The sequence below is a fragment of the Oncorhynchus mykiss genome, chromosome 2, assembly GCF_057628025.1.
Source record: "Oncorhynchus mykiss isolate SJ-2025 chromosome 2, ASM5762802v1, whole genome shotgun sequence".
Classification (NCBI taxonomy): Eukaryota; Metazoa; Chordata; class Actinopteri; order Salmoniformes; family Salmonidae; genus Oncorhynchus; species Oncorhynchus mykiss.
Genome location: NC_143023.1, coordinates 96,339,439 through 96,366,266, shown reverse-complemented (window position 1 = coordinate 96,366,266; position 26,828 = coordinate 96,339,439). Strand labels below are relative to the sequence as shown.

The following is a 26,828-nucleotide window of genomic DNA, read 5'->3' as shown; positions in this document are numbered from 1 at the left end:
AATGTAATGAAACTAACACTAAAGAGACAGAATGTAAGGAAACTAACACTAAAGAGACAGAATGTAAGGAAACTAACACTAAAGAGACAGTTATAAATGTAAGGAAACTAACACTAAAGAGACAGTTATAAATGTAAGGAAACTAACACTAAAGAAAGTTATAAATGTAAGGAAACTAACACTAAAGAGACAGAATGTAAGGAAACTAACACTAAAGAGACAGTTATAAATGTAAGGAAACTAACACTAAAGTGACAGAATGTAAGGAAACTAACACTAAAGAGACAGTTATAAATGTAAGGAAACTAACACTAAAGTGACAGTTATAAATGTAAGGAAACTAACACTAAAGAGACAGTTATAAATGTAAGGAAACTAACACTAAAGAGACAGAATGTAAGGAAACTAACACTAAAGAGACAGTTATAAATGTAAGGAAACTAACACTAAAGTGACAGAATGTAAGGAAACTAACACTAAAGAGACAGTTATAAATGTAAGGAAACTAACACTAAAGAGACAGAATGTAAGGAAACTAACACTAAAGAGACAGTTATAAATGTAAGGAAACTAACACTAAAGTGACAGAATGTAAGGAAACTAACACTAAAGAGACAGTTATAAATGTAAGGAAACTAACACTAAAGAGACAGTTATAAATGTAAGGAAACTAACACTAAAGAGACAGAATGTAAGGAAACTAACACTAAAGAGACAGTTATAAATGTAAGGAAACTAACACTAAAGTGACAGAATGTAAGGAAACTAACACTAAAGTGACAGTTATAAATGTAAGGAAACTAACACTAAAGAGACAGTTATAAATGTAAGGAAACTAACACTAAAGAGACAGAATGTAAGGAAACTAACACTAAAGAGACAGTTATAAATGTAAGGAAACTAACACTAAAGAGACAGTTATAAATGTAAGGAAACTAACACTAAAGAGACAGTTATAAATGTAAGGAAACTAACACTAAAGAGACAGAATGTAAGGAAACTAACACTAAAGAGACAGAATGTAAGGAAACTAACACTAAAGTGACAGTTATAAATGTAAGGAAACTAACACTAAAGAGACAGAATGTAAGGAAACTAACACTAAAGTGACAGAATGTAAGGAAACTAACACTAAAGTGACAGTTATAAATGTAAGGAAACTAACACTAAAGAGACAGAATGTAAGGAAACTAACACTAAAGAGACAGTTATAAATGTAAGGAAACTAACACTAAAGTGACAGTTATAAATGTAAGGAAATTAACACTAAAGAGACAGAATGTAAGGAAACTAACACTAAAGAGACAGAATGTAAGGAAACTAACACTAAAGAGACAGAATGTAAGGAAACTAACACTAAAGAGACAGAATGTAAGGAAACTAACACTAAAGAGACAGAATGTAAGGAAACTAACACTAAAGTGACAGTTATAAATGTAAGGAAACTAACACTAAAGTGACAGTTATAAATGTAAGGAAACTAACACTAAAGTGACAGTTATAAATGTAAGGAAACTAACACTAAAGAGACAGAATGTAAGGAAACTAACCCTAAAGAGACAGTTATAAATGTAAGGAAACTAACACTAAAGAGACAGAATGTAAGGAAACTAACACTAAAGAGACAGAATGTAAGGAAACTAACACTAAAGTGACAGTTATAAATGTAAGGAAACTAACACTAAAGAGACAGAATGTAAGGAAACTAACACTAAAGAGACAGTTATAAATGTAAGGAAACTAACACTAAAGAGACAGTTATAAATGTAAGGAAACTAACACTAAAGAGACAGAATGTAAGGAAACTAACACTAAAGAGACAGTTATAAATGTAAGGAAACTAACACTAAAGAGACAGTTATAAATGTAAGGAAACTAACACTAAAGTGACAGTTATAAATGTAAGGAAACTAACACTAAAGAGACAGTTATAAATGTAAGGAAACTAACACTAAAGAGACAGTTATAAATGTAAGGAAACTAACACTAAAGAGACAGTTATAAATGTAAGGAAACTAACACTAAAGAGACAGTTATAAATGTAAGGAAACTAACACTAAAGAGACAGAATGTAAGGAAACTAACACTAAAGAGACAGTTATAAATGTAAGGAAACTAACACTAAAGAGACAGAATGTAAGGAAACTAACACTAAAGTGACAGTTATAAATGTAAGGAAACTAACACTAAAGAGACAGAATGTAAGGAAACTAACACTAAAGAGACAGTTATAAATGTAAGGAAACTAACACTAAAGAGACAGTTATACATGTAAGGAAACTAACACTAAAGTGACAGAATGTAAGGAAACTAACACTAAAGTGACAGTTATAAATGTAAGGAAACTAACACTAAAGAGACAGAATGTAAGGAAACTAACACTAAAGTGACAGAATGTAAGGAAACTAACACTAAAGAGACAGAATGTAAGGAAACTAACACTAAAGAGACAGAATGTAAGGAAACTAACACTAAAGAGACAGAATGTAAGGAAACTAACACTAAAGTGACAGAATGTAAGGAAACTAACACTAAAGAGACAGAATGTAAGGAAACTAACACTAAAGAGACAGTTATACATGTAAGGAAACTAACACTAAAGTGACAGAATGTAAGGAAACTAACACTAAAGTGACAGTTATAAATGTAAGGAAACTAACACTAAAGTGACAGTTATAAATGTAAGGAAACTAACACTAAAGTGACAGAATGTAAGGAAACTAACACTAAAGTGACAGTTATAAATGTAAGGAAACTAACACTAAAGAGACAGAATGTAAGGAAACTAACACTAAAGTGACAGAATGTAAGGAAACTAACACTAAAGTGACAGTTATAAATGTAAGGAAACTAACACTAAAGTGACAGTTATAAATGTAAGGAAACTAACACTAAAGAGACAGAATGTAAGGAAACTAACACTAAAGTGACAGAATGTAAGGAAACTAACACTAAAGAGACAGTTATAAATGTAAGGAAACTAACACTAAAGAGACAGAATGTAAGGAAACTAACACTAAAGAGACAGTTATAAATGTAAGGAAACTAACACTAAAGTGACAGTTATAAATGTAAGGAAATTAACACTAAAGAGACAGAATGTAAGGAAACTAACACTAAAGAGACAGAATGTAAGGAAACTAACACTAAAGAGACAGTTATAAATGTAAAGAAACTTAACACTAAAGAGACAGAATGTAAAGAAACTAACACTAAAGAGACAGAATGTAAAGAAACTAACACTAAAGAGACAGAATGTAAGGAAACTAACACTAAAGAGACAGTTATAAATGTAAAGAAACTTAACACTAAAGAGACAGTTATAAATGTAAGGAAACTAACACTAAAGAGACAGAATGTAAAGAAACTAACACTAAAGAGACAGTTATAAATGTAAGGAAACTAACACTAAAGTGACAGTTATAAATGTAAGGAAACTAACACTAAAGAGACAGAATGTAAGGAAACTAACACTAAAGTGACAGTTATAAATGTAAGGAAACTAACACTAAAGTGACAGTTATAAATGTAAGGAAACTAACACTAAAGAGACAGAATGTAAGGAAACTAACACTAAAGAGACAGTTATAAATGTAAGGAAACTAACACTAAAGAGACAGAATGTAAGGAAACTAAAACTAAAGAGACAGAATGTAAGGAAACTAACACTAAAGAGACAGTTATAAATGTAATGAAACTAACACTAAAGAGACAGAATGTAAGGAAACTAACACTAAAGAGACAGAATGTAAGGAAACTAACACTAAAGAGACAGTTATAAATGTAAGGAAACTAACACTAAAGAGACAGAATGTAAGGAAACTAACACTAAAGAGACAGTTATAAATGTAAGGAAACTAACACTAAAGAAAGTTATAAATGTAAGGAAACTAACACTAAAGAGACAGAATGTAAGGAAACTAACACTAAAGAGACAGTTATAAATGTAAGGAAACTAACACTAAAGAGACAGAATGTAAGGAAACTAACACTAAAGAGACAGTTATAAATGTAAGGAAACTAACACTAAAGAGACAGAATGTAAGGAAACTAACACTAAAGTGACAGTTATAAATGTAAGGAAACTAACACTAAAGAGACAGAATGTAAGGAAACTAACACTAAAGAGACAGTTATAAATGTAAGGAAACTAACACTAAAGTGACAGAATGTAAGGAAACTAACACTAAAGAGACAGTTATAAATGTAAGGAAACTAGCACTAAAGTGACAGTTATAAATGTAAGGAAACTAACACTAAAGAGACAGTTATAAATGTAAGGAAACTAACACTAAAGAGACAGAATGTAAGGAAACTAACACTAAAGAGACAGTTATAAATGTAAGGAAACTAACACTAAAGTGACAGAATGTAAGGAAACTAACACTAAAGAGACAGTTATAAATGTAAGGAAACTAACACTAAAGAGACAGAATGTAAGGAAACTAACACTAAAGAGACAGTTATAAATGTAAGGAAACTAACACTAAAGTGACAGAATGTAAGGAAACTAACACTAAAGAGACAGTTATAAATGTAAGGAAACTAACACTAAAGAGACAGTTATAAATGTAAGGAAACTAACACTAAAGAGACAGAATGTAAGGAAACTAACACTAAAGAGACAGTTATAAATGTAAGGAAACTAACACTAAAGTGACAGAATGTAAGGAAACTAACACTAAAGTGACAGTTATAAATGTAAGGAAACTAACACTAAAGAGACAGTTATAAATGTAAGGAAACTAACACTAAAGAGACAGAATGTAAGGAAACTAACACTAAAGAGACAGTTATAAATGTAAGGAAACTAACACTAAAGAGACAGTTATAAATGTAAGGAAACTAACACTAAAGAGACAGTTATAAATGTAAGGAAACTAACACTAAAGAGACAGAATGTAAGGAAACTAACACTAAAGAGACAGTTATAAATATAAGGAAACTAACACTAAAGAGACAGAATGTAAGGAAACTAACACTAAAGAGACAGTTATAAATGTAAGGAAACTAACACTAAAGAGACAGTTATAAATGTAAGGAAACTAACACTAAAGAGACAGTTATAAATGTAAGGAAACTAACACTAAAGAGACAGAATGTAAGGAAACTAACACTAAAGAGACAGTTATAAATGTAAGGAAACTAACACTAAAGAGACAGTTATAAATGTAAGGAAACTAACACTAAAGAGACAGTTATAAATGTAAGGAAACTAACACTAAAGAGACAGAATGTAAGGAAACTAACACTAAAGAGACAGAATGTAAGGAAACTAACACTAAAGAGACAGAATGTAAGGAAACTAACACTAAAGAGACAGAATGTAAGGAAACTAACACTAAAGTGACAGTTATAAATGTAAGGAAACTAACACTAAAGAGACAGAATGTAAGGAAACTAACACTAAAGAGACAGAATGTAAGGAAACTAACACTAAAGTGACAGAATGTAAGGAAACTAACACTAAAGTGACAGTTATAAATGTAAGGAAACTAACACTAAAGAGACAGAATGTAAGGAAACTAACACTAAAGAGACAGTTATAAATGTAAGGAAACTAACACTAAAGTGACAGTTATAAATGTAAGGAAACTAACACTAAAGAGACAGAATGTAAGGAAACTAACACTAAAGAGACAGAATGTAAGGAAACTAACACTAAAGAGACAGTTATAAATGTAAAGAAACTTAACACTAAAGAGACAGTTATAAATGTAAGGAAACTAACACTAAAGAGACAGTTATAAATGTAAAGAAACTAACACTAAAGAGACAGAATGTAAGGAAACTAACACTAAAGTGACAGTTATAAATGTGAGGAAACTAACACTAAAGTCAGTGACAGTTGTAAATGTTTGTGGGTATAACTGACGGTGGCTACGGTGGCTGACGGTTGCTAGGTTCTAAACAAACAGAGTAAAAACTGAAACAGGAAAGGAAAACCTCTAACCAAGTGTATTCACCCACTGGGACATACAGCTACAAAGACCCATCAACACATCTTTATACCTCCCAACTAGGCGGAGACTTCTCCTAGCAGGTTCCTCTTACTGGTATTGTCATGGCCACGACTAAGTCTAGGACCCTCATGGGTGTGGAAATAGGACTATAATCAGATGGTGTGCAGGGTGGGCCCCTGTGCCCCCCCTCCCAGCAGTGGCTTCTCTCTTCATCTGTTGACCTTATCTTGAGTTGAGTTCCACATCTCTCATTACATTTTTTATAATTCAAACTTTATTTACCTAGGCAAGTCAGTTAAAGAAGAAACTCGTATTTACAATGGCAGCCATCCTTGGGAACAGTGGGATAACTGCCTTGTTCAAGGGCAGAAGGACAGATTTTTACATTGTCAGTTTGTGGATTTGATCTAGCAACCTTTTGGTTACTGGCCCAACGCTCTAACCACTAGGCCTATTTCAAGCTAGAATCCAAATCCATACTGTTCAACATTATACAAACTTTGAAATGACTTTATAAATGAACAGAAAAGAAAACAACATGATTTAATATTCTCACAATTAATTTGTATGTTCACACCTGCAAGACTTATGGGCTCTGATTATGTAATCTGCTTCCATGGCATAAGGCCCTGGTCTGAATTTATAATCACACTAAGAACACTCTACCCCCCCCCCCCCCCTCCTCCCCCCTCTTACCTGCCATTACCCGTCCCATTGAACTACTGATCGTTGGAGTTGGATTTGGAGCGTTTGACTTCCTCCCTCAGGCTCCTAAGAGAGTGAGGGACTTGAAAAGAACAAGAAAACAAAAGAAGATGACAAGTGTTAGTAATGCGTTATTAACCTATGCATAATCATTTATGGCAATAACCGAAGTTTGATAGCATGACGACTGCCAATCTCCCTTTTAGTCTGACTAAGGGACGCCACTAGGATACCGTTCTGCTGGGTTCCACAGAAATGCTTTTGTACCCAGACTTCTTCCTCAGTTAAAAGTCTATGCATATAATTCAAATCATGAATCAACTCAGTAAGTTTGGCACTGTACTGTCTCTTACGCATGGCTAAAGAAGTCTATAGCTTGGCTCTCCGAATGTCATTCTAGCAGGTTATAAAGACAGTATTTTATAAATTTGACTGTGAAAAAAAAATGATTCAATATATAATTCCACGTTGGTTCAACGTAATTGAATTGAAATGAGGTTGAAACATCGTTGATTCAACCAGTGTGTGCCCAGTGGGATGTTGATATGTTTCAGTTTGATACCATATGACTGGTTTTACATTTTTCTCCAGCGATCAAAACATAAAACCCTCCCACTTGCTGGCCAACAGATTATCTCTTGCGGCTTTCATTCAATCGGATTTTCAGTCCATTTATCTCAAGGCCATCCCTTTAAATACACCTTTGTAGTTCGATTTCGTTCGACCAATGAAAGAAAGGCATCTAAATATATGCATATTCTTCTCCGTTTCAGAACCAATTTTTAGAAAAATTCTCAGATTTTAGGGTTAGGAAAGTACTAATGAATCATAAACAGGTTTGGAGAGCATGAAATAAATTAAACTGTGGTTTGATTAATTCAGAAAATTGCCACATTCATTTCTTCAGCTCATGGTAATGTCTGAAGATATAGTGTACATAGAATTATAATATAGATAATTATAATAGAGAGATTAGTGTACATAGAATTATAATAGAGAGATTAGTGTACATAGAATTATAATAGAGAGATTAGTGTACAATGGTTGGCTATAGCCTGTTCTATTGCCTGCACTAACCACAGAACTGTACTAATACAAGGCCAAGTATTACGCCATGTGTCGGTTCAAACTGTTACGACTGTGTGTGTATATATATATTTTTTTTATTTTTTATCTTTACTTAACTAGGCAAGTCAGTTAAGAACAAATTCTTATTTTCAATGACGGCCTAGGAACAGTGGGTTAACTGCATGTTCAGGGGCAGAACGACAGATTTGTACCTTGTCAGCTCGGGGATTTGAACTTTTTGGTTCCTAGTCCAACGCTCTAACCACTAGGATACCCTGCCGCCCCATATATATATGATCAACTTTTACTAATTATCGTCAGCAACAACCACACAACCGTGAACTGTGAGAGCACTTACAGAGGAACCAAATGAAGATAAATGAAACAATTTAATTAAACGGAATGATGATGTAGGCTATAAATACTTCTATTCTTGTTTTACCGTGCCATGTTTTTAGTATTCGTGCTCTCTGCTCTATTTTAGGGCAACAGTTAACATTAATGTACACTAATTGTAAGGTGTTACTTTAGAATAGTCTACTTCAAACGCTTTCATGTTAACCTATTTTAGTTTATTCTGAGGATTTTTATTTGTTAACCAGACAAGTCAGTTAAAGAACACATTCTTATTTTCAATGACGGCCTAGGAACAGTGGGTTAACTGCCTTGTTCAGGGGAACAGTGGGTTAACTGCCTTGTTCAGGGGAACAGTGGGTTAACTGCCTTGTTCAGGGGAACAGTGGGTTAACTGCCTTGTTCAGGGGAACAGTGGGTTAACTGCCTTGTTCAGGGGAACAGTGGGTTAACTGCCTTGTTCAGGGGAACAGTGGGTTAACTGCCTTGTTCAGGGGAACAGTGGGTTAACTGCCTTGTTCAGGGGAACAGTGGGTTAACTGCCTTGTTCAGGGGAACAGTGGGTTAACTGCCTTGTTCAGGGGAACAGTGGGTTAACTGCCTTGTTCAGGGGAACAGTGGGTTAACTGCCTTGTTCAGGGGAACAGTGGGTTAACTGCCTTGTTCAGGGGAACAGTGGGTTAACTGCCTTGTTCAGGGGAACAGTGGGTTAACTGCCTTGTTCAGGGGAACAGTGGGTTAACTGCCTTGTTCAGGGGAACAGTGGGTTAACTGCCTTGTTCAGGGGAACAGTGGGTTAACTGCCTTGTTCAGGGGAACAGTGGGTTAACTTCCTTGTTCAGGGGAACAGTGGGTTAACTTCCTTGTTCAGGGGCAGAACGACAGATTTTTACCTTGTCAGCTTGGGGATTCCATCTTCCAACCTTTAGGTTACTAGTCCAACGCTACCTGCCGCCCCGATTCACTCTCTCCTTGGATCTGTTGTAGGATAGTATACCTGGGTCTGACTCGGGTCCTAAGGACTGGAAAGGGGATACCGACTGTAGTCAGCTGTACAAATGAATGCATTCAACCGACATGTTTTTTCCACGTTTAACCCACCCCTCTGATTCCGAGAGATGCAGGGGGCTGCCTAAACTACGTCGTCAGCGCCCGAGGAGAAGTTCTTGTTGGTTAACTGCCTTGCTCAAGGGCAGAACAGCAGATCTTTCCACATTGACTGTGCAGGGATTCGAACCAGGGACCTTTCGGTTACAGGCCCAAAACTCTTAACCGCTAGGCTACTATCTCTTGCTTCCTGTGTATACTGGCTTTCCCTATCCCTAACTCTGAACCTATCCCTAACTCTGACCCTAACCCTAACCTTAATCTCTCCTCTGTTCTGTTCTAGGGTAGTATACCTAGGTCTGACTATGGGCCTAAGGACTGTCTCTTTCTTCCTGTGTATACTGGGCTTCGCTCTACTCAGGAGGCACGTCAAGCAGGAAGAGAAAATAGCATTGACCAATGGGAATGTAGAGATGGAGTTCGAGTCTCTCAGGAAAGAGGAAAGCAACAACTCTATCCACTCTGACCAGTTTGTAAGAGCGCTGGACTGTAACCCTGACAGGGAGACACGGCTTTGATGGTCCTCAATATCTCAACATAGCTCGACTCCAAGACAGAATGAAACAGGTGTCGGGGGGAGCAACTTTTGCCTACATAAAGCTAGTTGTGATCTCCCCCAAGTGGGTTAACCCTGTCGGAGTAGACTGTGTTTAGCAAGTTAGCCAACAGTCTAAGAAGCCCATGTTTTCCTTGTCACCGTTCACTACAACGCTAATCATTTTCGACAGTACCAGTGTTAATTATTTTTGGGGTGAATATTCAACAAATATTTTTTGTGAAAGGTGTCAGTACCCTGCGCTGGTACTCCATACCATTGTGTACCTGCTCCACTGACCCAATACATGCCCTGACATCTCCTTTTACGGTATTTTTCCACCCTGAATACAAGTGATTTAGCGAGGAGAGAAGAGTATAAAGTATATTTGTACTGTACTCCTGTAGATGATGTGAAAATAAATTGATGTTTTTTGTTTATACAGTACCTAGTGAAAGTATACACACCCCTTGCAGAGTATTCACATTTTGCTACATTACATGTTTTATCTAAAAAGGGATTACATTAGATATTTTTCCTCCAGATCTATACAACTCCATATTTTCAAAAAAGTGAACGAAAGTTATTTCAAAGATTTTACTGAGTTAAAGTTCATATGAGGAAAGTGTAATGAATTAGACCCTAATCTATGGATTTCACATGACTGGGAATACAGAACTGAATCTGTTGGTCACAGATACCTTTTAAAAAAGGGGCGTAGATCAGAAAAACAGTATCTGGTGTGACCACCATTTGCCTCATGCAGCTAGACACATCTCCTTCGCAATCATTCCCACTCCTCTTCGATGGCTGTGCGAAGTTCCTGGATATTGGCGGGAACCAGAGCATCCCAAACATGCTCAATGGGTTACATGTCTGAGTATGCAGGCCATAGAAGAACTGGGCCATTTTCAGCTTCCAGGAATTGTGTACATGTCCTTGCAAGATGGGACCGTGCATTATCATGCTGAAACATGAGGTGATGGCGGCGGACGAATGGCACGACAATGGGCCTCAGGATGTTGTCACTGCAATTGTGTTGTTTGTCCGTGGTTTATGCCTGCCCATACCATAACCACACCGGCACCAATGGGCACTTTGTTCACAATGTTGGCATCAGAAAACCGCTTGCCCACACGACGCCATACACGTGGTCTGTGCTTGTACTGCCAACTTCTCTAAAACAACATTCACCTGTGGCAACAAATTCTGGTGGACATTCCTTCAGAAAGCATGCCAATTGCACGCTCCCTCAACTTGAGACATCTGTGGCATCTTGTTGTGTGACACATGTTTGAGTGGCCTTTTATTGTCCCCAGCATCTGTGTATCGTGCTGTTTAATCAGCTTCTTGGCAGGCCACACCTGTGAGGTGGATGGATTATCATGGCAAAGGAGAAATGCTCACTAACAGGGATGTAAACAAATTTTTGCTCAACATTTGAGAGAAATACACTTTTTTGTGCATATGGAACATTTCTTAGATCTTTTATTTCAGCTCATGAAACATGTTCAGTGTAAATATTTACTGAGCTTGAGCCATTTTTACAACAACAATAGATAAATGTTGCCCTAAGAGTTTGGAAGGTTGGTAGAATCTTATTTTTTTTTTTAAATCACAACATCCTCATTTTATATTTCTTAGTCATTTGGAAAATAAATTTGTAATATTTATTTCACTTATAAATTTGAAGTAGGTTGTGTAGATCGATAGGGGGAAACCATCTGATTTCATCCATTTTGTTTTGTATTTTTAGGCAGCAAAAGAAGACTGCTTGCGGTGTGTAGACTCATGACTGTATGGAACAAAAATACATTTCTTGAATGTCAACATTTGTGTTTTACTACAGTGCCTTATTCATCCCCTCTTGGCGTTTTTCCTATTTTGTTGCATTGCAACCTGTAATTTAAATTTAATTGATTTTTATTTGGAGTGTTAAATGTTAATGGACATACACAAAATAGTCCAAATTGGTGAAGTGAAATGAAAAAAATAAGGTATTTAAAAAAAGAAAAAATGAAAAAAATGGAATAGTGATGCGTACATATGTATTCACCCCCTTTGCTATGAAGCCCCTAAATAACATTTGGTGCAACCAATTACCCTCAGAAGTCACATAATTAGTGCACACAGGTGAACTTTATTTAAGTGTCACGTGATCTGTCATATGATCTCAGTATGTAGACACCTGTTCTGAAAGGCCCCAGAGTCTGCAACACCACTAAGCAAGTGGCATCACCAAGCAAGCAGCACCATGAAGACCAAGGAACTCTCCAAACAGGTCAGGGACAAAGTTGTGGAGAAGTACAGATCAGGGTTGGGTTATAAAAAAAGATCAAACTTTGAACATCCCACGGAGCACCATAAAATCCATTATTATAAAATGGAAAGAACCTGCCAAGAGAGGGCCGCCCACCAAAACTCACTGACCAGGCAAGGAGGGCATTAATCAGAGAGGCAACAAAGAGACCAAAGATAACCCCGAAGGAGCTGCAAAGCTCCACAGCGGAGATTTGGAGTATCTGTCCATAGGACCACTTTATGCCGTACACTCCACAGAGCTGGGCTTTACGGAAGAGTGGCCTGAAAAAAGCCATTGCTTAAAGAAAAAAAATAAGAAAACATGTTTGGTGTTTGCCAAAAGGCATGTGGGAAACTCCCAAAAACATATGGAGACTATCAAGGAAAACGCTATGTCTGGCGCAAACCCAACACCTCACATCACCCCGAGAACACCATCCCCACAGTGAAGCGTGGTGGTGGAGGCATCATGCTGTGGGGATGTTTTTCATCAGCAGGGACTAGGAAATTGGTCAAAATTGAAGGAGAGATGGATGGCGCTAAATACAGGGAAATTCTCGAGGGAAACCTGCTTCAGTCTTCCAGAGATTTGAGACTGGGACGGAGGTTCACTTTCCAATGACCCTAAGCATACTGCTAAAGCAACACTCGAGTGGTTTAAGGGGAAACATTTTAAATGTATTGGAATGGCCTAGTCAAAGCCCAGACCTCAATACAATTGAGAATCTGTGGTATGACTTAAAGATTGCTGTACACCTGCGGAACCCATCCAACTTGAAGGAGCTGGAGCAGTTTTGCCTTGAAGAATGGGCAAAAATCCCAGTGGCTAGATGTGCCAAGTTTATAGAGACATACCCCAAGAGACTTGCAGCTGTAATTGCTGCAAAAGATGGCTCTGCAAAGTATTGACTTTGGGGGGTGAATAGTTATGCACGCTCAAGTTTAAAAAAAATTTGTCTTATTTTTTGTTTGTCTCACAATAACAAATATTTTGCATCTTCAAAGTGGTAGGCATGTTGTGTAAATCAAATGATACAAACCCCATAAAATTAATTTTAATTCCAGGTTGAAAGGCAACAGAATAGGAAAAATGCCAAGGGGGGTGAATATTTTTGCAAGCCACTGTACTTAAATGGAACCAGTTTGGTTTTGTAGAAAATAATGTTGTTTTTAGTTTGTTAATGGTTTATGTAGAAATTGTTGTTTTATGTCTGTATTTTAAATGGGATCTACGGGTTGGTCCTGTTTTTCATTTCTTGGCTTTGGTTTAAAATCTGAACAACATGACTGTGTCAGTATTATCTAGTATTTTCTATTTATTGAATGTAAAAATGTGTGAGAACAGTTCCAGTTCGGCTTCCATAGATTAGTTCCATAGATTATTTCCATACACTAGTTCCATACTTTAGTTCCATACTTTAGTTCCATACTTTAGTACCATACTTTAGTTCCATACATTAGTACCATACTTTAGTTCCATACTTTAGTTCCATACATTAGTTCCAAACTTTAGTTCCATACTTTAGTTCCATACTTTAGTTCCAAACTTTAGTTCCATACTTTAGTTCCATACTTTAGTTCCATACATTAGTTCCAAACTTTAGTTCCATACTTTAGTTCCATACATTAGTTCCAAACTTTAGTTCCATACTTTAGTTCCATACTTTAGTTCCGTACACTAGTTCCGTACATTAGTTCCATACTTTAGTTCCATACACTAGTTCCGTACATAGACTGATCACTTCAGGTGTGCAATGACCAGATAAAATGCAATGACCTCACGCACAAAAGTTACATTTTAAGTCCATACCTTAACTTGATTCTAGCCTGCCCCAGATCTGTTTACCACAACGATCATAGGAGTTGGCCAGAAAGCACACCAATACCTCACTGTATTATTACCCTATCTGATTGTAGACCTGGGATAACTGCCATTCTTAACATGCTTCGCGGAAAGTATCTATTTTTAGGGGGAGGGGGGGATAAATTGTTACTTTGGAGGTGACTATTTGAATACAAATCCCCCCCCCCAAAATTACTACTTCAACAAATATATTTGAATACAGATCTCTGGAAGTGACAACTTTTCAAAAAATTATTGGATTGGCTGCCGTTGACTAAAGGGAGGGCTGTATCTGGAACAGAAATGATTGGATTGGCTGCCTTCAGCTAAAGGGAGGGTTGTATCTGAAACATAAACTATTGGATTGGTTGCCTTCAACTAAAGGCAGGGCTGTATCAGGAACTGCATGTTGCAGATAGAAATAGAATGAATAGAGCAAACTCAATCTCCTATTCTATTCCAGTCTATCTGATAGTCATATTTGATCTACACAACACATTTCTATCGGAACATTCTGTAAATATCCATTCTCCTGAACATACCACAGGTGTACAAAGTCAAACCAACCAACCAACAATATTTTGTACAGATAAATATGAATAGGTTATGACAATGAATTACTGCATGGCTCTTTCAACATGCCACTGATAAGGTTGAAAGTTGCAGTTCATATTATGACACCTGAAAATACTGCAGAGTAATTAAAAGCCATTTGTAAAAACTGCAAACAGAAAGTTGGATGCTTAGCAAAAAAAAACAACACATTTAAACATCTTTGTCCATGTCAATGTTCTTGTTTCAAAACACACACTGTACTATCTTTTAAAGGGTTAGTTTACTTAGAATACAAAATGAACATGATTTTCCAACTATTTGGCTGTCATTGATTTCAAGAACGCAGTTTTGGGATATTTAGTCCCCTTACACTTAATAGCCATAATTCAACAGTTGTTGTTAGCTTTCTCAGTAATATTAAACTGATATTGAGCCTGTGTAACAACACTGTCATTATTTTATTAGCATGATGCGTTTAAATTGCATAGCAATGAGCTGAGTGGTTTTGTAACTACTGTACACAAAAGCAATCGTGACTGTTCCTTATTCCATTTGTGTAATAAACTCCATTATCTCTAAAGTCCTATCCTATGTATCAACCATGTTGCTATCGTTGTAATGATCACAAAGTTACTACATGTTTATAAGAACTTGATGTCAAGTGTTACTGCATTACCTTATGTCACTCATTATGAAAATGTATTAAGAGTTATTTTGAAAATGAAAAAGTGTTTCTACTCTGATGTTGAGAAGTTGAGTCCATGTCCTTTATAGAAAAAATGCCTAGATCTAGCTAAATACCTAGATCTAGCTAAATACCTAGATCTAGCTAAATACCTGGATCTAGCTAAATACCTAGATCTAGCTAAATACCTAGATCTAGCTAAATACCTAGATCTAGCTAAATACCTAGATCTAGCTAAATACCTAGATCTAGCTAAATACCTAGATCTAGCTAAATACCTAGATCTAGCTAAATACCTAGATCTAGCTAAATACCTAGATCTAGCTAAATACCTTTGGTTTGGTTTACATTACTTCCATTATTTAGATCGATACATGTTAATGTTTTAGAATCTTAAAATGTATTTTTCTCCAGTTCATCTCCTAATGATCTAATTCAACTAACTGTTGTAGTTTTTGGTTTTTCATAAAATATCTGTCAGACATTAAATTTATTTTTATTTTTGTTGTTTTCAAATAACTTTCATATATTCAAATACTTTCAAGAATTCATTGTTTTCTGAGACTTGTGTTTGAATATCAAAATAAACAATTGTCTTTAGTTTTTTATTTTAAATAAACAATTGCCTATATTTGACTACCTTGAGTATTTGAAAAGTTGGTATTTCAAATAAACAAAAAAGTGACTAGTGTTCGTCCTACATTACCTGTCCTGTCTTTCTACATTACCTGTCCTGTCTTCCCACATCTCATCTACATTACCTGTTCTGTCTTCCCACATCTCATCTACAATACCTGTCCTGTCTTTCTACATTACCTGTCCTCTCTTCCCACATCTCATCTACAATACCTGTTCTGTCTTCCCACATCTCATCTACAATACCTGTCCTGTCTTTCTACATTACCTGTCCTCTCTTCCCACATCTCATCTACAATACCTGTCCTGTCTTCCCACATCTCATCTACAATACCTGTCCTGTCTTTCTACATTACCTGTCCTGTCTTCCCACATCTCATCTACATTACCTGTCCTGTCTTCCCACATCTCATCTACAATACCTGTCCTGTCTTCTTACATTGCCTGTCCTGTCTTCCCACATCTCATCTACAATACCTGTCCTGTCTTCCCACATCTCATTTACATTACCTGTCCTGTCTTCTACATTACCTGTCCTCTCTTCCCACATCTTATCTACAATACCTGTCCTGTCTTCGCACATCTCACCTACAATACCTGTCCTGTCTTCCCACATCTTATCTACATTCCCTGTCCTGTCTTCCCACATCTCATCTACATTACCTGTCCTGTCTTCCCACATCTCATCTACAATACCTGTCCTGTCTTCCTACATTACCTGTCCTGTCTTCCCACATCTCATCACCAAATACCTGTCCTGTCTTCCCACATCTCATCTACAATACCTGTCTTGTCTTCCTACATTCCCTGTCCTGTCTTCCCACATCTCATCTACAATACCTGTCCTGTCTTCCCACATCTCATCTACAATACCTGTCCTGTCTTCCTACATTACCTGTCCTGTCTTCCCACATCTCATCTACAATACCTGTCCTGTCTTCCCACATCTCATCTACAATACCTGTCCTGTCTTTCTACATTACCTGTCCTGTCTTCCCACATCTCATCTACAATACCTGTCCTGTCTTCCTACATTACCTGTCCTGTCTTCCCACATCTCATCACCAAATACCTGTCCTGTCTTCCCACGTGCTTTCCTTATACTGTACATAATGCCTCAAGTGTCAGATTTGTTCAAATGTTTGTATTTTAATCGTTGAACACAAGAGGATCATGCCACTTCATGGTACACAGCAAAAACATATTCACAGTTGATCTGAGGGTATACCCTCCACGTAACCAGTTCTGCTTGTAAACTGTGACATCATTGCAACCCATTTTGCCCCCCTGGATACAGATGTAAAACAGGATGTAGCATTTCATAAGCCGAAAGCTCTGCATATTAGCATAATGTACTTTGAGTATATACGACACAAGTATTATACTTTTAAAGTACTAATGTACTCTGTGCTATGACTTAAAACGGCAAAGCAATTAACCAAGGACATTACACAAGCTCCAGAGAAGGAATTTTAAGACTATACGTTTACAGACGCAAAAAATCCTCGGTTCCTTCTTCAAACATGACACAATTTTAGCTCCCTATCTTAGTTACAATACAAATACCACGTGGAAACATTGAATAACAAGTGTTGAATAACTGCTCCTTTTCCCATGCACAGTACAGTATACGTAAGACAGAGATGAATGAAGAGTTGCTCGGCTGAAAAGCTGGTCTCCATGTGAAGTCATAACAGCTGTGGCTGGCTACCTTCTGTCTTTGACACTAGTCATCTGGAACAACGATTTGGATCTAGTCCTTATTGCTCCTTCTTGTCTCCAGCTCCAGCCTGAAGATTCTGCGTTTCAAATAGTCATAAACAAAATACAGTATAAATGAATAAATGTCAATAAAAATAGACAGTCAAGTGGTGAAATCAGTCCTACCAATGTTGGTGAAAAGTTATTTGCGATTCATTTATTGGGGGTAGATTAGGGTCAAATTAATTGAAAACCAAATCAAATCAAATCAAATTTATTTATATAGCCCTTCGTACATCAGCTGATATCTCAAAGTGCTGTACATAAACCCAGCCTAAAACCCCAAACAGCAAGCAATGCAGGTGTAGAAGCACCAATCACCAATCACAAATATGCCTACCATGATGCATTGACATGTGTGTGTGTGTGTGTGTGCGTGTGTGTGTGTTTTGTGTGTGTGGACCAGAAGTCCCCACAAGAATAGTAAATGAACAAACATTTTACCAACTGGGGATAGTTTATTGGTCCCCACAAGGAGGTTTAGGGTTACGGTTTGAAATAGTGTTAAGGTTAGAATTAGGCTTAAGGTTAGAATTAGGCTTAAGGTTAGAATTAGGCTTAAGGTTAGAATTAGGTTTAAGGTTAGAATTAGGTTTAAGGTTAGAATTAGGCTTAAGGTTAGAATTAGGCTTAAGGTTAGAATTAGGTTTAAGGTTAGAATTAGGTTTAAGGTTAGAATTAGGCTTAAGGTTAGAATTAGGCTTAAGGTTAGAATTAGGCTTAAGGTTAGAATTAGGTTTAAGGTTAGAATTAGGTTTAAGGTTAGAATTAGGCTTAAGGTCAGAATTAGGTTTAAGGTTAGAATTAGGCTTAATTAGGTTTAAGGTTAGAATTAGGTTTAAGGTTAGAATTAGGCTTAAGGTTAGAATTAGGCTTAAGGTTTTGGTTAAGGTTAGGGATAGGAGCTAGGGTTAGAGTAAAGGTTTTGGGGTTAGGTTAGGTTAGGTTAGGTTAGGTTAGGTTAGGTTAGGTTAGGTTAGGGTTAGGTTAAGGTTAGGGTTAAGGTTAAGGTTAGGGTTAGGTTAAGGGTACGGGTTAGGAGAAATAGGATTTTTAATGGGACTGAATTGTGTGTCCCCACAAGGTTAGTTCTACAAGACTGTGTGTGTATTACCTGTAGTTCATTGTGCTTTGTCAAGAGTCTGTCATACTCCTTTGTCAGACCGTTAGCCTGCCTCTTCATGGCCTCCACCTCAGCATTAGACTTACGCACAGCTGCACAGACAACACACACTTCACTCACGTATACTGACATATAGATTTTTTTATACATAACAACTGTCTTTGAAACTGGATACAACAGCATACATATGCAGAAGTTAAGCTATTATTCTGATGTGTTAGACTAGGGCTATTTAGGTCACACAATTTCGTCAGCCTGGTGATTGTCAATCAAATAACTGTCAGTCTCACGGTAATTGACAGTTAATTAACATAAACACATTTAGCATCTCCTGGCTTCCACACACACAGCCTACAAGCCACTGATGCAGACTTGTAGAACATCTACATTTAAAAAAAGTCTAATAAATCCATGTGATACAGCCTCCATCTTCACAATAAATGTAAAAAAAATTAGACAGGTCTAAAGATACATGATATGAATAAAAGGTAGTCTGTTTTAGAAGAACAGAATAGCCTACTCTGAGTTGTCCTTAGGTCCTGATCTGTCCATGCTATACGGCTGTGGGCCTCACTAGTTCATTTAGCAGACAAGATTTAGTTAGAATTCCGTGGTATTATTTTATAATATTTTATAGTATGAAGAATACAATTGAACAAAACTGTATAAAAAAGAAAGGATATTTTCTCCAAACGATTTGAGGGAGTGTTGCACATGCGGCTTTTCTGTGTTGAGCGGTTGACAAAGACACAGATACTCCTATATGCTTCATTTAGAGTTATTAATGTAACGTTAGTCGTTCTATAAACGCTGGGCTATATATATAGATATATATGTTATAGATGTTTAATACATTGTAAGGCTGCATAATGCGACTCTGTTGATGATTTGAGAAAAGTCATTGAAAGGCATTGAAAGGCATTGAAAGGCATTGAAAGGCATTGAAAGGCATTGAAAGGCATTGAAAGGCATTGAAAGCTCTGCTTTGTTTGTTTTTTTGCGTGCTGTGTGCTCTGAAGGACCTCTCACTCACATGGCTCTCCACAGGCTAAAGGGGAAGACAGACACTTTGGGAAGTGAAGTGCTAATATACAATTCACAAGTGATAGGCTAATATTGTCACCTATCAGACTATTCTTGATTTAATATTGTCTTTACATATACTAAATAATATAGTATGTGTGACATTTGTTTTTATTTTAGAATGGGCCATTATCATGCACCTGTCTTGAAACAGAGGCAGGGGAAAAATACATGTCATCTCTGGATTTAAATAGCAAATGGAGAACCCTTTTCCCATGGATCATTTTCATGTCAGCCAGGTAGGCTATACTCCTGTTGAAAAGATAAGCAATGTGCTTAGTATTAGGAAAGTTGAGAAATAAATGTAGTCGGCCTAGCCTATAGAAAGCTGATAGGATCCTCCTCTTTTTAATAGAGACCATCACTCTGTTTTCTCACGCAATTGCAAAGCCTATTGAAATGTTGCACAACATGAGCTCATGGGCTCTCGTGAAGTGTTTGATTAGATTTTGAAAACATTTACATTGATGTCAGAGTGATTAGAGGGACAATGGAGTGCTGAGTACCAGGCAGTTAGCACGTTTGGTAGGCTACTAATGAGCACCAGTAGCATCAGAGCTTGGAGAAACCTAATTATCGTGACTAAATGGTCATGTGGAATTTAACAGCCTTCATTACTCGAGATCACTGGTGTGGTGGTAATACAATCATCACAACAGCCCTATGCGAGACCCCTACCTATATGTACATATCTACCTCAATTACCTCGTACCCCTGCACATCGACTCAGTACTGGTACCTTGTGTATATAGCCAAGTTATTATCTCGTACCCCTGCACATCGACTCAGTACTGGTACCTTGTGTATATAGCCAAGTTATTACCTCGTACCCCTGCACATCGACTCAGTACTGGTACCTTGTGTATATAGCCAAGTTATTACCTCGTACCCCTGCACATGGACTCAGTACTGGTACCTTTGTACTTTTTACTCCATACATTGTACTTTTTACTCCATACATTTTCCCTGGCACCCAAAAGTACTCGTTACATTTTGAAAGCTTAGCAGGACAAGAAAAGGGTCCAATTTACACACTTATCAAGAGAATAACCCCATGTCATCCCTAATGCCTCTGATCTGGTGGACTCACTAAACAGACATGCTTCTTTTGTAAATTATGTCTGAGTGTTGGAGTGTGCCCCTGGCTTTCTGAAAAAAAAGAAAGAAAGAAAACGGCACCATCTGGTTTGCTTAATATAAGTCATTCAAAATGATGTGTAATTTGACTTTGACTTTGGATACTTAAGTATATTTTAGCAATCCAATTTACTTTTGATAGTTCAGTATATTTAAAACCAAATAGTTTTACTCAAGTACTATTTTACTGGTGTCACACCCTGACCATAGTTTGCTTTGTATGTTTCTATGTTTTGGTTGGTCAGGGTGTGATCTGAGTGGGCATTCTATGTTGGATGTCTTGTTTGTCTATTTCTATGTCTGGCCTGATATGGTTTTCAATCAGAGGCAGGTGTTAGTCATTGTCTCTGATTGGGAACCTTATTTAGGTAGCCTGGGTTTCACTGTGTGTTTGTGGGTGATTGTTCCTGTCTTTGTACCTGCACCAGATAGGACTGTTTGAGGTTTTCTCACGTTTGTTGTTTTTGTTAGTTATTTCATGTGTAGTGTCTTTATAAATTAAAGAACATGAATAACCACCACGCTGCATTTTGGTCTGCCTCTACTTCACCTAAAGAAAGCCGTTACAACTGGGTGACTTTACATTTACTTTTTCTATTAAGATATCTTTCCTTTTACTCAAGTATGACAATTGAGTACTTTTTCCACTGCTGCCCGTAAGTAAGCATTTCACTGTTAGTCTATGAAGCAGGTGACACACAACTTGATTTGAAGACAGGTTCGGCGGTCAATTCCATTTAAATTCAGTTAAAAAAAAAAAAAACGCAAAGTAAACATTAAACAGTTTAATTCTTGATTCACTTCCTGATTTACCCACCATCCTCTGCAGTCTTCAGTTCCTCCATCAACTTCTCTGCCTCCTTCCTCAGTAGCCGTTTGCCTGCAGTTGTGTTTTTCTCCTCATCCAGCAGAGCCTGAGCAGACAGCACTTTCTTGTTAGTTATTTTATTGTGAGGTAAAGGTTCTCATGAATGAATTAATGGTTTATATGTCAGTTAGGAAAACAATTTTGTACATCACATGGTGACATAATGGTGCAATAAAGTGCACACAAACAAGAAACACAACAATGACATCATCTGACAAAAATACCCTTCACAACTCCTTGGCTAGCTTAACTCTAAACTTTTCTAACTATGTTTTAAGTCTTCCAGGAGAGATGACTCTCTACTGTACATATAAAGTCAGATAATGCCCCTTCCAGGCCCTCTTCCTGACTCTGGTGTTCACCTGTTTCAGAAGCAGGTTGTCCTCCTGGTACTTCTTGGCTGCCTGATTGGCGCTCTCCGCCTGGGTTTGCAGGCTGGTCCCTGTTACCGTAGCGACGGCCACGTGGTTTATCAGAGTCACCACACGCCGCATCACACTACAGGGGCAAGAAGTGATAAATGAGTGACACACTAACCCAAACTAACCCTAACCTCAACCATAACTAAGGTTAAAACATTCTGGGAACTTTCCCAAAAAGTTAGTTTTCCCTAGTTTTCCAGAAATCCCGGTTGGAAGATTTGTGGAATCAGGAAGGAATGAGCAGAACATTCAGGAATCCTCCACCTGGATTTCTGGAAAACCTTTTGCAACCCTGACCATAACCCTAACTTAATGGTCACATCCCAGTTCAACCCTAACTAGCTTCAACCACAACCCTAACCCCAGGAAGTTGTTGCATGTCATCTATGATAAACCAACCTGACTTTCTTGTGTGATGATATAAAGTAGGACTCACAGCCAGAGGAAGAGGGAGAAGCCAGAGATGTAGAGGTTCCTCTGGGCTCTGAACAGCTTCATGTGGAGGTGGTCAAACAGGTTGGGGTTCAGCTTGGCTTCTCCCATGGGCTCTGCATTGGAGTACTTCCTCACCTCTCTCAGAGCATCTTAGGAGGGAGGTACAGGGCACAGTTGTGTTAGTGTCTATAGCTACGCTCTTAAAAAAAAAAAAGGTTATTCAAAGGGTTCTCACATGGGGACAGTGTATTTTTTCTGTATTTATTTTACCTTTATTTAACGAGGCAAGTCAGTTAAGAACAAATTCTTATTTTCAATGACGGCCTAGGATTAACTGCCTGTTCAGGGGCAGAACGACAGATTTGTACTCTCACCTCTCTCAGAGCATCTTAGGGTGGAAACAGGGAACAGGTGTAACAGTGACGTGTAGCAACTATAACACATTACAGCAGGGATCATCACTAGATTCAGCTGCCGATGGTCAGGGGGCCGCAAAATAATTACAAACAATTTGACTCTCATAAACCAGGTGGCCATCGCTACGGTAACAGGGACCAGCCTGCAATTGACTGCATGAAGCCCAGACAGATGTAATATTTGACAAAAACATAATAATTTCAGACCTTGTTTACATTTGTATAAGATCACATACTGTAAATCTCCCTGTAACGCTTGGGAATACTTTGGAACACATTTCCAAAATGAAAATCCCTTGGAGCTGGTTTTCTGGTCTTTTATGTCCAACAATAAAAAGTTGTATGTCTTGTAATGTGTATAATATGTCACTAGACCATGAGATGAAACTATAGAACAAGGAGAATAACCCACAATCCTATAAAAAAAGGTGCCATTATGGAAAACTTTCTGACTATCTATCTACAACAGATTCAGTGTTGCCATACCAAACACCCAACCAATATACTTCAAGTATGATGACTTACCACAGAAGAGAATGATGAGGATGAGTATCATGGTAAAGAATCCCCTGTTCCAATACGGAGCGAACCAGTTCCATATACTCAGGTTGAACAGTGATCGCCATCTGCAAAAGCGCAAGTAAGAGTTAGAAACTTAGAGAATGAGTAGTTATAGACAACAAGGGATTGTACCAAAGTTACTTGGTTCTTTGTATATGTCTGTGTAAATAAGTTCCAGAGGGTCAAAGATCACACCCCCAAGAAATGCTGACCTGGTGAGAGGTTAGCATGTCTTGGGGGATGATCTTTCATACTCTGTAACTTTCTCACTCATCAATATTCCCGATATTCCCGATTCCCGATATTCCCGATTCCCGATATTCCCGATTCCCGATATTCCCGATATTCCCGATATTCCCGATATTCCATAGTCATGGTAGCATCCACATGAATATAGAAGTGTTTAGAAACATTCTATTCACAATAAAAGTGACTGCAAAATGACACAATACATTATTTACCATTTCATTTCTATTGGGCACAAAATAATCTGAAACACAACCAAAACAAACTGCAAATGCATCCAACAAGTTTGTAGAGTCACAAGGTTGATGTGGTCATTGCATGCTAGGAATATGGGACCAAATACTCAACATTTGACTACTTTATTTATAAGAATGTTTAGGGGTATCAATAATTTTGACCCCTAACTTTTTGAGACAAAAACTGGTGATTTGTTTAATAAAATGTCTTTCTTTGATTAATTTTATTAGTATAAAACAATATAATTACCCAATTTGCTACATTATAGCTCAGTATTTGAATTGTATATACAGTTGAAGTCGGAAGTTTACATACACCTTAGCCAAAACTCAGTTTTTCACAATTCCTGACATTTAATCCTAGTAAAAATTTGCTGTTTTAGGTCAGTTAGGATCACCACTTTATTTTAAGAATGTGAAATGTCAGAATAATAGTAGAGAGAATGATTTATTTCATCTTTTATTTCTTTCATCACATTCCCTGTGTGTCAGAAGTTCACATACACTCAATTAGTATTTGGTAGCATTGCCTTTAAATTGTTTAACTTGGGTCAAACGTTTCGGATAACCTTCCACAAGCTTCCCACAATTAGTTGGGTGAAATTTGGCCCATTCCTCCTGACAGAGCTGGTGTAACTGAGTCAGGTTTGTAGGCCTCCTTGCTCGCACATGCTTTTTCAGTTCTGCCCACAAGTGTTCTATAGGGTTGAGGTCAGGGCTTTGTGATGGCCACTCCAATACCTTGACTTTGTTGTCCTCATTTTGCCACAACTTTGGAAGTCTGCTTGTTTTACACCATAATTTGCAAATAAATTCATTAAAAATCCCACAATGTGATTTTCTGGATTTTTTCTCTCTCATTTTGTCTGTCATAGTTGAAGTGTACCTATGATGAAAATTACAGGCCTCTCTCATCTTTTTAAGTGGGAGAACTTGCACAATTGGTGGCTGACTAAATACTTTTTTGCCCCACTGTATATTGCTAAAAAAACATCAAAGGTGCCAATAATTTGGGATTGGACTGTAAATGTTACAGTTTTGGCCAAATGTCACAAGAGAAGGCTTGACACTTCAACCTGGTTAAATGCTAGGATATGATTCCCCACAGTACCTCTTGGCAGATATAAAAGGCAGACAAAGGATCAGAATGACAGCTATCTCCACATAAAGGAAGATAGCCACCACAGTCCACTGGAGAGTCATCTTATGCTGGGAGTCCACTGTGGATAAACAACAACGCTGTAAATACATACATAAAATGCACAATTCAATATACAGCAGGCAAAACTGAGCTAGATTTTTTTGGTTCTTATGTACAAAACATCACAAGTCTCCTGAATCTGTGTTTGTGTCATATGGTTCTGACAGAAAAAGACTGCGAGGGACGATAGACCAACAATACACTGACTATTCACTTCTTATCAATCTATACTAGGTAACAGTGATGTGATGATTACAAGTTATTACAGAGGGATAACATAACATACCTGTTACCTTAATATAATTTACTTTTGTTTTTGTTTAGTGTTTACTTTTTTGACTTTCTTATTTCCTATCACTGAGTCCATGTTGAAATATCAATGGAATTTAAACCGAATGCAAACCTTTACGAGTTCCTTTAAACATCTAATCAACTGAGTAAATTTCCCTAATCTGACGAGTAGAGAAACTACTGGTTATTTAGCTACGTAACAGTGTGGGCACTGTGGAGATATCATAACAATGTATACCGAAACATTGGTGTTGGTAAGACAATAGAAACACCAGAAATAGTCTATAACTATTCCTACTGCTCTACGGCATGAGTGGCACACTGTTAACATGCATTTACAAATACAGTGCAGCCAAACGCTATTTATATCTCAAGTTATTTTCGAACTTCGCCACAGTTGACCACCTAAAGATCATTAGGTCAAATCAACGTTATCTTGCTTTCTATACTGTACATGGGAACCACGTCGACACACCCAAACTAGCAGAAATAGAGTTTGAATCTTACCCGACAAATATGGTAGAATAGAACTAGACCAGGACGGAACATACCCCCAGCCCCTCCTCTGAACCCACCCACCCACCCGCCCTGCACAACAGCTGTTCATGCCCGGCCTCTTAAGCTCTGACGTCACCTGAGAACAACTTGAACAAGATCCCTGTGCCCATAAATAAAGCCATGACCATGCGGTATTCTAAGCTGAAAGTAAACCGCTGTCATTGTATTGATGATAACTAATAAATAAGGTTCAACTTGAATGTGTTTCATATGTATATCATAGTATTAAGGCATTGCCATTTAGATTGTGGACTTGGGATCTAAGCTCTAGGATCTAGGATCTAGGCTCTAGGATCTAGGATCTAGGCTCTAGGATCTAGGTTCTAGGATCTAGGCTCTAGGATCTAGGATCTAGGCTCTAGGATCTAGGCTCTAGGATCTAGTCTCTAGGATCTAGGCTCTAGGATCTAGGCTCTAGGATCTAGGCTCTAGGATCAGATATAATATAGAGATATTAACCATTTCACTGCAAATAAAGCTGCTGATGTCTTGGCTCAACCTAAACACTGAGATACATAACATCTCAACTAGAGGTCGACCGATTAATCGGAATGGCCGATTTCAAGTTTTCATAACAATCGGTAATCAGCATTTTTGGACACCGATCATAGCCGATTACATTGCACTCCACGAGGAGACTGCGTGGCAGGCTGACTACCTTTTATGCGAGTGCAGCAAGAAGCCAAGGTAAGGTGCTAGCTAGCATTAATCTGATCTAATAAAAATAAATCAATCTTA

General features: G+C 37.5%; 2 protein-coding genes across 2 annotated transcripts in view; one reads left to right on the top strand and one right to left on the bottom strand.

The window, feature by feature from the left end:
• The window catches only part of LOC110502500 (solute carrier organic anion transporter family member 1C1-like), a 47,256-nt gene extending 35,689 nt beyond the window's left edge, over positions 1-11,567 (top strand). The window contains exon 14 of the mRNA XM_036960073.2: positions 9,481-11,567. Within this exon, the coding sequence (XP_036815968.1) occupies positions 9,481-9,715 (235 nt within the window). The 3' untranslated portion in view covers positions 9,716-11,567. The remainder of the gene's footprint in view (positions 1-9,480) is intronic.
• Positions 11,568-16,881: 5,314 nt separating this feature from the next.
• On the bottom strand, positions 16,882-26,149 carry LOC110500533 (B-cell receptor-associated protein 29). The gene is made up of 8 exons (XM_021577940.3): positions 26,040-26,149; positions 25,152-25,260; positions 23,523-23,623; positions 22,583-22,730; positions 22,087-22,222; positions 21,674-21,770; positions 18,628-18,728; positions 16,882-17,551 (listed from the first exon to the last, which is right to left on the bottom strand). Exons 1-8 carry the CDS (start codon positions 26,137-26,139, stop codon positions 17,513-17,515), a joined length of 831 nt encoding a protein of 276 aa, XP_021433615.2. The 5' UTR covers positions 26,140-26,149; the 3' UTR covers positions 16,882-17,512.
• Positions 26,150-26,828: the final 679 nt, after the last annotated feature.